We start from the raw sequence: 12,665 nt of genomic DNA, 5'->3' as shown, positions 1-12,665 counted from the left end.
GGACTTAGGTATGAAAGCTAATGCTAAAAGAACATCTAAGAGAAAATACAACCAAAAGGCTAAAATTTCTTAAGACACAAAAGCGTTAACCATAGAAAAATTATTAATTGGATCTCATCAAAGTTAAAGACTAGCATTCTTCAAAAGAGACCATTCATAAAATGAAAATGCAAACTTCAGACTCAGAGAAAATATCTGTGGCAACTGTATCTGACAAAGGTTTTGTAATCAAAATAAAAATAAAGAACTGATGCAAATTGATAATAATAAATCAATAAATCTTTTTTTTAAAAAAAGGCAAAAGATTCACACATTTCTAAAGTGACAAATGGCCAATAAGCACAGAAAAATAGGTTCAACATCATTAACAATGATTAGAGAAATGGAAATTTAAATCACCATGATATACCACTCTCACCCACCAGAATGGCTAAAATTAAAAAGACAGAAAATTCCAAGTATAAACAGGGATATGGAGCAACTGGAACTCCCATGCATTGCTGGTGTGAGATAATGTGAATATGTTTTGTCCATTTTGGAAAACTGACAGTTTCTTATAAAGTTAAGCATACATCTAACTATGACCCAGGAATTCTACTCCTGGGTAAGTCCTAAGAAAAGTGTCAATATATTCCAAAAAGACTTATACATGAATGTTCATTGGGACTTATAAATAAGAAACTGGAAACTCCAATGACTGGGATGAAAGAATCATGGTATGAACGTACCATGAAATAGCACACAGCAATGAAAAGGAACTGCTGATGCACCAACAGTATCTTGAGTGAAGGAAGTCAGAACATTCTCTACTATTACATTTATTCCAAGTTCAAGAACAAGCCAAGTAAACCTGTGGTGACAGAAATCAGTACCAAGTGTTGTGTGTGGCAGGGAAGAGGAGGAAGGGAACTTTCTGGGTTGTAGAAATGTTCCCTGTATTGGGGTGGTGGTCACATTATCATGGAGGGTCTACTGGTCACTGCTGACTACCATCTGTCCCATCACCCAGTGAGGGCTTGGACAGCATGCCTCCCAATGACTTCAAGGGCCCTTGCTGCTTGCAGACCCAAGGGCCTCCAAGAGGCCCCAAGGGTCTCCTTGGTTACTCCTTGCTGCTCTGTACAACATTAAATACCTCCCTTTATATGAAGGGAAGAGGGAAGCAAACCAATTAACCACTCAAATATAGGAAGGGGGCCAGGGAAGACAGTCAAAGGCCACCTCCTTCCCAGCCACCCAGCCCAGCGGTCATAATATTCCCTCAGTTCTTAGACCTCAGTCTTCAAGCCTCTTCTTCCTGCCTTGTCCCTACATCCAGTCCTTTGCCAATTTCCATCTCAAATTGGTTCTTCTGTTTCTGATCCCACGGCTGCCACCCTAAGTTTAGGCCATTTCCACCTCTCATTCTGGATTACTATAAGGTGTCCCTAAGAGTAATGCCCGGCCAGAGCAATTTCCGTGTCATTTTCTCCACGAGGAGGTAGCTGGATCACAGAGAGGGTGCAAATTCAAATCTCAACCACATGAAGGTCAGCAGCGCACATGCCTGGGCACTGAGGGGTCATACACAGGTTTGCCCAGTGCCCGGGCAGTCACAAATGCCCTTTCTTACCATCAGCCTGGATAAGTGAGGAGTTCTCCTCCTCTGCCCTTTACGTCGGGCCCCAAGGGTCTCCATTATTGCTCTACTCCCTGCATCTCCTATCTGCACAAACTCCCTGGGTACCAAGAAGAACTCCTCTCTTTCTAGGCCTCAGCATCAGTGAAAAACCTCTTTGGTTTTCACTTTTCGACTTGCTTTTTGAACCTAGGAATTTTTCTTTCCTTAAGTTCAGCTATCCATATAAAATAATTTGTTCTTTATCCAAAAATCTCTAAGAGGGGACTTCCCGGGGGTCCAGTGGTTAAGACTCTGAGCTCCCACTGCAGGAGGCATGGGTTTGATTCCTGGTCAGAGAACTAAGATACCACACGCCACACAGAGCCACCAAAAAAAAAAATCTGTAAGAGTTTGTGGCAAAAAAGCAGTTGGGTTACCATATTCCACCCTTTTGCCAAAACTGTGCAGAGAGTTACATCAGTTAGTTTCGAAGACTGAAGAGTCAAATGGTGCTGGTGCAAAGACTAGCCAAGCCTCTTTATAATCACCCCCGAGGGACAGAGGGGAAGGAAGGAGACAGTTACCAATGACTCGGTGGGTGAAGTAGTCGGGCAGCATCCGCTCACACACAGCCACCAGCAGCCAGAAGGCTTCCTCCTCCTTAGCATACAGCAGCAGAACGGAGGTCAGGATGTTCATGGACTGCTCAGGGGATTCACAGGGGAGGGGACAATTACTGACCAGGTCACGTGTACCACAGAGACATTCAACAACACACAAGCCCAAGTGATCCACAGAAGTCCAGACTACATAGATGAGAGATGAAGTATACCCAGCCAATCAAGACTGAGCTGGAACTGTTTACAATAGCCAGGACATGGAAGCAACCCAGATGTCCATCAGCAGATGAATGGATAAGGAAGCTGTGGTACATATGCACAATGGAATATTACTCAGCCATTAAAAAAAATACATTTGAATTGGTTCTATTGAGATGGATGAAACTGGAGCCCATTATACAGAGTGAAGTAAGCCAGAAAGAAAAACACCAACACAGTACACTAATGCATACATATGGAATTTGATAGATGGTAATGATAACCCTATATGCGAGACAGAATAAGAGACACAGATGCATAGAACAGTCTTATGGACTCTGAGGGAGAAGGTGAGGGTAGGACGTTCTGGGAGAATAGCATTGAAACATGTATATTATCATATGTGAAACAGAACACCATTCCATGCTCGATGCATGAGACAAATGCTCAGGACTGGGGCAATGGGATGACCCAGAGGGATGGGATGAGGAGGGAGGGGGGAGGGGGGTCCAGGAAGGGGAACACATGTAAACCCATGGCTGATTCATGTCAATGTATGGCAAAAACTACTACAATATTGAAAAGTAATTAGCCCCCAACTAAAATAAATAAATTTATTTAAAAAAAAAAAAAAAAAAGACTGAGCTGGAATGACCACAGTATCAACGTGGGCCTCACAAGACCCGCTAGGCTGAATCATCAAGCCACTACTTTGTTCCTGGCCCCAGGGAGTGATGCTGGGCTGGGCTGTGGAGCACACCTTAGGCTCAGAACCCACCCCCACTAATCTCTGCGGCTATGTTCAGATTTAAAAATAATCCTGATGACTTCTGTACGGTTTAGAGGTAGGACACTCCAGAGCGGCTTCATCAATACCATCCTGCCGTGGAGGCTGGGAGGCCATGAAGGCTGAATGGCCTACTGAGGACAGGAGCCAGCTCATATCACGCTCTCCTGGGCACTGGGTAACACTCCTCCCACATCATCAGCTTGTCTGACTCCACAAGGCTGATTCCCTCCACAGGACAGTCCTTGGTACAGATGGCTAAGAACACGGCACCCAAGGCCTGGGTGGCTGGCCTGGGACGGCCCTGCAGCGCACAGCTCACCTGGCAGTACCCGATCTTGGGGTTCCTGTGGGCATAGGCCGTCAGGACTCTCCTCAGCGCCGCGATGCCTGTTTCGTTTTGGAAGGCGGGGTGCTCCGGCAAGGAGCGGTGCAGGTCCCGCTCTATCTCCTCCGTCACCAGGCAACACTTTCCCATGGACTCCTCCACCAGGTTGCCGTAGTAACCAGGATGTGCGGCAAGGTCCGTGACAGCATCTGGTGATTTACAAGTAACATTTCAATGTTATGTGGCAGCCTGGATGGGAGGGGACTTTGGGAGAGAATGGATACATGTATATGTATGGCTTAGTCCCTTTGCCGTTCACCTGAAACTATCACAACACCATTAATCGGCTCTTCTCCAATGTAAAATAAAAAGTTTTTTTAAAAATAACATTTCAAGGGGGGCTGATTTCTGGGAGAGAGTCCACATGGGGAGGGGCCTGTCCTGCTGGAGGACCTCAGTGGGGTCTCACTATCTAAGTGACACAAAATAGTTAAGACCACACACGACCAAAAGGAACTTCACTTCTGCTAAAAACAAAAAAGAAAGGAAAAATGAAATAATATGGCTTTTCTAAGAGTAACCTTACAGAGAGAGGGGCAGAAGAGCTCATACTAAAAATAGCTTTACATTAATATACTTTTAATTAGTTGTATTCCTCAGTAACAGATGTATGCATGTGGCCTATCTGCCACAACTAGAGGAAGCCCGTGTGCAGCAATGAAGACCCAGTGCAACCAAAAACAAAGTACAAACTAATTTAAAAAAAAAAAGCTATGGAGCACATGTTATGTGTACACTCAAGGAGGCCCAGCCTCTGGAAGGCTCCCAGAAGGGTCTCCAAGGAAGGTGGAGCCCTGGCCGCCATCCCCTCAGCACCTCAAACGGAGCAGTGGTCATACCCCGGAGGGCCTCCCCTTCCTGCTGCTGGGGCCCCATTCCTTCACCGAGGGGCGCCACATGGCTCACAGAAGACGCCTCTGGAGACCTGGGCCCCAGGCTCAGCCCATCCACCGGCGAGCATCAGATGAGAGCTGCCCCAAAGCAGCAGAGGGAGAGGCCGAGATGGGTGAGGCGGGAGGAGGATGCGGGCAGGAGGGAGGTCCCCTCGACTCCATGTGCATCCCCCGCCACGGGGGAACCAGTAGTAAGTCTCCCCAGAGGGAGTTATTGGAAAGCACACAAGTGAACAACTTCTGAAGATGTTTTCAGGTCTCTAGACATCTAGACACTGCATGTCCAGGGGGTTCTGAACAGAATTCTGAGGATGATGAAGAGACTCATAAAATCACTGCCAGACCTCACGCTGACCGGGGACCCCACAGCCCAGAGGTTGCAGCAGCCTAGCCCACGGTCCACACAGGAAGGTCCCAAGGTCCCCAGCTATGCATGTCACAGGCCGAGAGGACTTGTCTGCATGCAAGCACACACATGCACAAGCACACACGCACCCCCCAACTCAGGTCAGGGCCTCTGTCCTGTGTCTGCTCCAGAAATAAAATCTGGGCCTGGAGACCCCAGAAACCCTCACCTGAGAAAAGAAGCCAGAGTCTGCCGCGCAGGGACTCGGGGATCCCCATGGCCACCAGCTTCCGGATCTTCTCTGTGCGGAACATGCACACTGTCCTGCCGTACTCTGCAAAGTGGTCGTTCCAGAGGCTCACCTTGATCTGTTCCCTGGACTGGAAGCGGAAACACGCTCGGTGCACGAAGAAGCACCGTTCACAGCCCGTCACAGAGGGTGCTCCCTCGGCCGAGAGAGGACCCACCTGTGCCAGGCAATTCGCTGGGAAGACACCTCTGAACGTCCACCAGCATGGGGGATGTAAAGGTCACTAGCCCTTCAGGAATTCAGAGCCCCGTGGGAGACCTGACATGAATAAAATGCCATTTCCTTGGCAAAGTTGACATTAAGAGTGTGTTCATCCACACTACTACGGAGAAGGCAATGGCACCCCACTCCAGTCCTCTTGCCTGGAAAATCCCATGGACGGAGAAGCCTGGTGGGCCGCAGCCCATGGGGTCGCTAAGAGTCGGACACGACTGAGCGACTTCACTTTCACTTTTCACTATCATGCATTGGAGAAGGAAATGGCAACCCACTCCAGTGTTCTTGCCTGGAGAATCCCAGGGACGGCGGAGCCTGGTGGGCTGCCATCTATGGGGTCGCACAGAGTAGAACATGACTGAGGTAACTTAGCAGCAGTAGAACACATATAGTCAATATTCTTATTTGTTGAAACAATGAGCATCCAGTGAGCATCTCTGAAAAGCACATCAGAAGGCCTCACCCTGAATAAATAAAGCTAACAATACGTGATACACACACCATTAAGCGGCCAAGGGGCAGATATCATGTTCACAGCCACCCTGGTATTGGCGGTGCCCACACAGCGTGCCTCCTGCCAGGGCACCATCTCATAGCTAGGCTTCTAGTCTATTTACCACACAAGCAGTGCCCACAGAGTCTCCCTGCGGAGGAGCAAACAATCACAAGTGTAACCAAGGTATTTTTAGTTCAGTAAAACTAGAAAACAGCCAGGGGCCAAAAACGAAGTGCTGTACCTAGGAGTCCCGCTGACACCACTGGATAAAAGGAGACAGACTTGTTCTGCACCTGGAAACCCCACAAGGAGAGCACGGATAGATGCTCCCTGAAGGGCAGGTGGAAAGTCACTGCCTCTCGACGTCCCGCCACATCTTCCACCCACCCGGAAGCGTTCAGGCCACTGGCATCTCTGCCCCCTTCCACTTTTCCAATGAGGCAAAGAGGTCACATCATTGGCGCCCAGGGTTGCCTAGTAACCTGTGTCGGGCCCACCCCGGGAGGGGCCTGGAAGCCACGCCCCACCACCTCCACGTGCGAGGGCGGAGCCACGTCACTCACCAATCTGGAGTCTGGGCTCTGGCTGCCCGACTGCCGGAAAGCCTCGGGGTGCCTCCGTGGGCTCGTTTCTTTCTCCCTTTCCTCGCTATTTTGTGAAGACACAATCTCAAGACCCCCAAACCTGTGGCTGCCACTGCACAAGCTTGTTGCATGAAACACAGGTGAGGTCTGCATGGGAAGGAAAAAAAAGAATGACAAAAAGAGAAAGTCACTGCTTTAGTCGGAGAAGGCAATGGCACCCCACTCCAGTACTCTTGTCTGGAGAATCCCATGGACAGAGGAGCCCAGTAGGCTGCAGTCCATGGGGTCGCTAGGAGTCGGACACGACTGAGTGCCTTCACTTTCACTTTTCATTTTCATGCATTGGAGAAGGCAATGGCAGCTCACTCCAGTGCTCTTGCCTGGAAAATCCCATGGATGGAGGAGCCCGGTAGGTTGCAGTCCATGGGGTCGCTAGGAGTCGGACACAACTGAAGTGACTTAGCAGCAGCAGCAGCACTGCTTTAGTTACAGGGCAGTCTTTCTCTTTGGATGTGTGAGCATAATAAACTCAAATATGCCTATCTGCTTGGGACTTATGGGAAAGGCAGTCTAACACTAGACCCAACGGAGCAGATCCTCAGGAAGGAGCATGGTCCACACAGGGCTTTCCCAGCACCGCTGCTCCCTGGCTCACAGAGCATGGCCCCATGTGTGGCCAGGAAGGAAACATCGCACCCTCAGCATCTAGAACTGAAGATGGGCATCTGGAGAAAGCAGTTCTAGGGAACTGAGAGACTTCCTCTCCTTTCCTCCTGTCACTACTCAGGTGAAAAGAGGTCCAAAAACGAGGATGGGTGTGAAAGAATTAGGGACTAGGTCCAGCAGATCTGGATCTACTGTGGCACTGTCCAACCTTAAAGACAATGAATCATCTCTTTGGGAAACTTACATCTGTGCCCAAATACTATAACATCATCCCTCCAACCCCAGGGGGATGAGGGCACTGACCTCTCTAATAAAGAGGGTGTCCACTCACCTGTGTGTTGATTCCCCATCAAACCCTCCAACCTCTGAGAAGATGGCCTGTTGATCCCTGACACCTGAGTGTACCCCATCAACCCCTCTAACCTGTGAGCCCCATTAGCCCCTCCAACCTGTGGGTGAGTCCCCTTCAACACCCTCTAACCCTGCCATACCCACTCAGGACACGCAGCTCATTAAAGATGATATCAGATTGTCTGCTACCCAGGTCCAGCATCACTAACATTTTTCTGGTACCCAAATGGGTCATCATTACATGCACTCCCCTTTGAAGACACCTGCCCTAGAGATGCTGGGGGAAAAAAAAGGGGGGATTTTCAGTTTACAGACTCCTGCTATCTCCAAGGATCATACCAGGTCCTCATCCAGGGTGGTGTCATAGTGCACAGGGTGGTCGGCATGCACCAGCTTCAGTCTCGCCAGCAGACCCTCCACCAGGCTGTCACGATCCCTGAGCTCAATGAACTGGAAGGCCATCTTGCTCCGGATGCTAACGATGATGGGGTTTGGCAGCAGACTCGTGTCCTCCATTTTCTCAATGCTCACAACCTGTTGCAAACAGTCACGCGCACAAAGGCACAGCAAGAGAGAAGAGGGGCAGGTGTTCAATTGCAGATTCAGAAAACAGAGAGAGAAGGACAAACCCAATAACTGCAATAAGGAACCAATACAAAGTTAGAAAGAATGGGATGTGGTGTATTCACAACAGCCCAAAGTGGGAGTAATTCAAGTGCCCCCGGCTGGATTAACAGATGAGAACATAACCAAAACACGGGTCTACACACAATGGAACATTATTCAGTCTTTTTTTTTTATTAGTTTATTTATCTATTTTTTAACTTGACAATATTTGTTTTGCCATACATTGACATGAATCCACCATGGGTGTACATGTGTTCCCCTTCCAGAACCCCCCTCCATTATTCAGTCTTAAAAGGGATGGATATTCTTTTTTTTTTTTTTTTTTTGCCAAACTATGTTGCATATAGGATCTTAGTTCCCTGACCAGGGATTGAACCTGTGTCCCCTGCATTGACAGGCAGATTCTTAACCACTGGACCCAGGAAGTCCCAGAAAGGATGGATATTCTGACAAGTGCTGAAATACAGATTCCCCTTGAGGGCGTTCTGCTAAGTGATACAGCCAGTCACAAAATGACAAATTTTGTAGGATTTCACTGATACAAGAGACCTAAAGAGGTCAGGGCTTCCCAGGTACCTCAGTGGTAAGGAATCCACCTGTCAATGTAGGAGACATAAGAGACTCAGATTTGATCCCTAGGTTGGGAAGATTCCCTGGAGGAGGAAATGGCAACCTACTCCAGTATTCTTGCCTAGAGAATTCCATGGTCACAGGAACCTGGGGGGCTACAGTCCATGGGGTCGCAAAGAGTTGGACATGACTGAGCACAGGGGAGTCAGGATTCATACAGGCAGAAAGGAGGGTGGTGGATGCCTGGGGCTGGAGGAGGGGGGTTTGGGGTGCTATTGTTTAACGGGGACAGGGTGTCAGTTTGGAAAGATGAAAAAATTCTGGTGATGGTTGAACAAAATGTGAATGGACTTAATACTACTGAACCATAACACTTAAAAATGGTTAAAATGATAAATGTCATGTATATGTTCAGTTCAGTTCAGCTGCTCAGCCGTGTCCGACTCTTTCCGACCCCGTGGGCTGCAGCACGCCAGGCCTCCCTGTCTATCACCACCTCCGGAAGTTTACTCAAACTCATGTCCATTGAGTCAGTGATGCTATCCAACCATCTCATCCTCTGTTGTCCCCTTCTCCTCCCGCCTTCAATCTTTCCCAGCATCAGGGTCTTTTCAAATGAGTCAGCTATTTGCATAAGGTGGTCAAATTATTAGGAGTTTCAGCTTCAGCATCAGTCCTTTCAATGAATATTCAGGACTGATTTCCTTTAGGATGGACTGGTTGGATCTCCTTGCAGTCCAAGGGACTCTTAAGAGTCTTCTCCAACACCACAGTTCAAAAGCATCAACTCTTCAGTGCTCAGCTTTCTTTATAGTCCAACTCTCACATCCATACATGACTACTAGAAAAACCATAGCCTTGACTAGATGGACCTTTGCTGGCAAAGTAATGTCTCTGCTTTTTAATATGCTGTCTAGGTTGGTCATAACTTTCCTTCCAAGGAGTAAGCATCTTTTAATTTCATGGCTCCAATCACCATCTGCACTGATTTTGGAGCCCCCAAAAATAAAGCCAGCCACTGTTTCCCCATCTATTTCCCATGAAGTGATGGGACTGGAAGCCATGATCTTAGTTTTCTGAATGTTGAGCTTTAAGACAACTTTTTCACTCTCCTCCTTCTCTTTCATCAAGAGGCTCTTTTAGTTCTTCTTCACTTTCTGTCATAAGGGTGGTGTCATCTGCATATCTGAGGTTATTGATATTTCTCCCAGAAATCCTGATTCCAGCTTGTGCTTCTTCCAGCCCAGCGTTTCTCATGATGTACTCTGCATGTAAGTTAAATAAGCAGGGTGACAATATACAGCCTTGACGTACTCCTTTTCCTATTTGGAACCAGTCTGTTGTTCCATGTCCAGTTCTAACTGTTGCTTCCTGACCTGCACACAGGTTTCTCAAGAGGCAGATTTCTCAGATGGTCTGGTATTCCCATCTCTTTAAGAATTTTCCACAATTTGTGGTGATCCACACAGTCAAAGGCTTTGGCGTAGTCAATAAAGCAGAAATAGAAGTTTTGCTGGAACTCTCTTGCTTTTTCAACGATCCAGGGGATGTTGGCAATTTGATCTCTGGTTCCTCCGCCTTTTCTAAAACCAGCTTGAACATCTGGAAGTTCAGGATTCACGTACTGTTGAAGCCTGGCTTGGAGAATTTTGAGCATTACTTTACTAGAGATGAGTGTGAGATGAGTGCAATTGTGAGATGAGTGAGATGAGTGCAATTGTGCGGTAGTTCGAGCACTCTTTGGCATTGCCTTTCTTTGGGATTGGAATGAAAACTGATCTTTTCCAGTCCTGTGGCAACTGCTGCATTTTCCAAATTTGCTGGCATATTGAGTGCAGCACTTTCACAGCATCATCTTTTAGGATTTGAAATAGCTCAACTGGAATTCCACCCCCTCCACTAGCTTTGTTCATAGTGATGCTTCCTAAGGCCCACTTGACTTCACATTATATGTATATAATTTTAAAAAATAACTATATAAGGAATTCTTGCTCTGCTCTAAGGGCATTTGTAAAATGAAGTCATCTGCTGCAGAAAAATGGGAGTCAATCACATGAATGAAAAAACTGAGTTTTTCTGAATACTGCTTAGTCTGTACATTATAACAGCACGAGTTTGGAAGTCCTGACATTTGACAGAGCTGTGGGTCCTGTCACAACAGACATGCCCCGAAACCACAGGACTGAGCTCAGCAGATCTCAAAGCAGACTCCACTTCCAAGAAGAGAACTCTGGAATTTTATAGCTGGAAAGAGAAAGTGTTAGTTGCTCAGTCGTGTCCGACTCTACGCAACCCCACGGACTGTAGCTCACCAGGCTCCTCTGTCCATGGGATTCTTCAGGCAACAATATTGGAGTAGGTAGCCATTCCCTTCTCCAGGGACGCTTCTGACTCAGGGATCAAACCCAGGTTTCTTGCATTGCAGGCAGATTCTTTACCATCTGAGCCACCAGGAAGAGAAGCATTTTTCTAAATTTTTATGTAAAATTCTAGAAGGATATACAAACGAAGCAACTTGACATTTCTTTTCAAAAGGTGATTAATAGGTCACTTTTTTCTCTTCCCTCTTGGTGGGTGAAAGGGGAGGACTCCTTCCTAACGGCTGTTGGAAAAGCTTTCATTGCTAGGCATGAACATTTTAATAAGAGCTTTATCAATAATGTGGAAGCCAGGGTGCCTGTTCTCACCATTCACATCTATGCAAATTTCAGGTTGCCAGGCAACAACAGAAAAAAGCAGGGGCCCCTGGTCAACTCAGGCCAAGCATCCCTCTAAACTCGCCCATCCTCAGAGGCAGAGCCTTCCCCTGTGAGCATCCATCCCCTCTGTCTCCCAGCAACCACACCCCCCTGCCCCCCACCCCGCCCCATGGGAGGAGGGCAGGTCTACCTCTCGGAGTGGCAGGATGACTTTGCAGCAGCCGGCCTCCTTGCTGGCAAAGCAGATGTAACTGTCGGAGGTGAACATCTGCCCAGCGGTGTGACAGCGGCTGAACGGGGTCCAGAGGGAACAGTCCAGGACGGCGTGCAGCTTCTCCCGCCTTGGCAGCCTGAAGAAGGCCCGGAAGAACTCGTTCTGTGCCCTAGCTTCCAGGTCCCTGGCGAAGGAGGGAGAAGGGAGAGAGGCAGACATGGTGACTGAACTCACTAGATTATAAATAAAAACACTTTTAAACCCCTGGCACAACCTGATATAGAAGGGGATGCAGAAAGGTGCTAGGCCCCCAGTTCTCGCACCTCTCCAGCCCCCTCCCCACCCCACAGCCAACCTTTGGAGTGAGAACCAAAGGCCAAATAAGTCACCTCTGCACAGAGGTGATGCAGCGAACACAGACCAGTGCAAGTCTGCCTTCCTGGTTTGAGTAACACTATGAATTATCACAAAGCAAATGTGTAAGAATCTAGTATGAACTCTCCTACTCTGTTGGTGGAAATGTAAATTGTTGCAGCCACTATGGAGAACAGTGTGGAGGTTCCTTTAAAAACTAAAAATATGCTGATGTTTGGTAGAAACCAACACAATACCGTAAAGCAATTATCCTTCAATTAAAAATAACTAAATTTTTTAAAAAACTAAAAATAGAGCTACCATATGACCCTGAAATCCCACTTCTGGGCATATATCAGGAGGAAATGGTAACTCAAAAAGATACACATACCCGAGTGTTCACTGCAGCATTGTTTACAAGAGCCAGGACATGGAAGCAACCTGAATGTCCATCCACAGTTGAATGGATAAAGAAGATGTGGTATATAGAATATACACAGCAGAATATTACTCATACATAAAAAAAGAATGAAATAATGCCATCTGCAGCAACAGGGATGGACATAGATTATCATATTAAATGAAGTAAGACAAAGAAAGACAAATACCATATCTATCACTTATATGTGGGATCTAAAAAATTATACAAATGAACTTATTTACAAAACAGACTCACAGGCTTAGAAAACACACTTATGGTTATCAAAGGGGAAAGGCAGGGTAGGGATAAATTAGAAGTTCAGGAT

At 47.2% G+C, this 12,665-nt stretch overlaps 1 protein-coding gene across 6 annotated transcripts in view; it reads right to left on the bottom strand.

The window, feature by feature from the left end:
* Positions 1-12,665, bottom strand: part of TBC1D8 (TBC1 domain family member 8) — a 143,417-nt gene that overhangs the window by 30,366 nt on the left and 100,386 nt on the right. For all 6 annotated transcript variants that reach the window (XM_081591517.1, XM_081591521.1, XM_081591519.1 and 3 more), the window contains 6 exons: positions 11,542-11,749; positions 7,795-7,989; positions 6,418-6,585; positions 5,062-5,212; positions 3,528-3,742; positions 2,185-2,302 (listed from right to left, as the gene is read on the bottom strand). In XM_081591517.1, coding sequence (XP_081447643.1) covers positions 2,185-2,302; positions 3,528-3,742; positions 5,062-5,212; positions 6,418-6,585; positions 7,795-7,989; positions 11,542-11,749 — 1,055 coding nt within the window. The remainder of the gene's footprint in view (positions 1-2,184; positions 2,303-3,527; positions 3,743-5,061; positions 5,213-6,417; positions 6,586-7,794; positions 7,990-11,541; positions 11,750-12,665) is intronic.

Source organism: Giraffa tippelskirchi, chromosome 4, assembly GCF_054371585.1.
Source record: "Giraffa tippelskirchi isolate mGirTip1 chromosome 4, T2T-mGirTip1v1.2.pri, whole genome shotgun sequence".
Taxonomy (NCBI): domain Eukaryota; kingdom Metazoa; phylum Chordata; class Mammalia; order Artiodactyla; family Giraffidae; genus Giraffa; species Giraffa tippelskirchi.
This window is presented reverse-complemented; position numbering and strand designations above follow the sequence as displayed.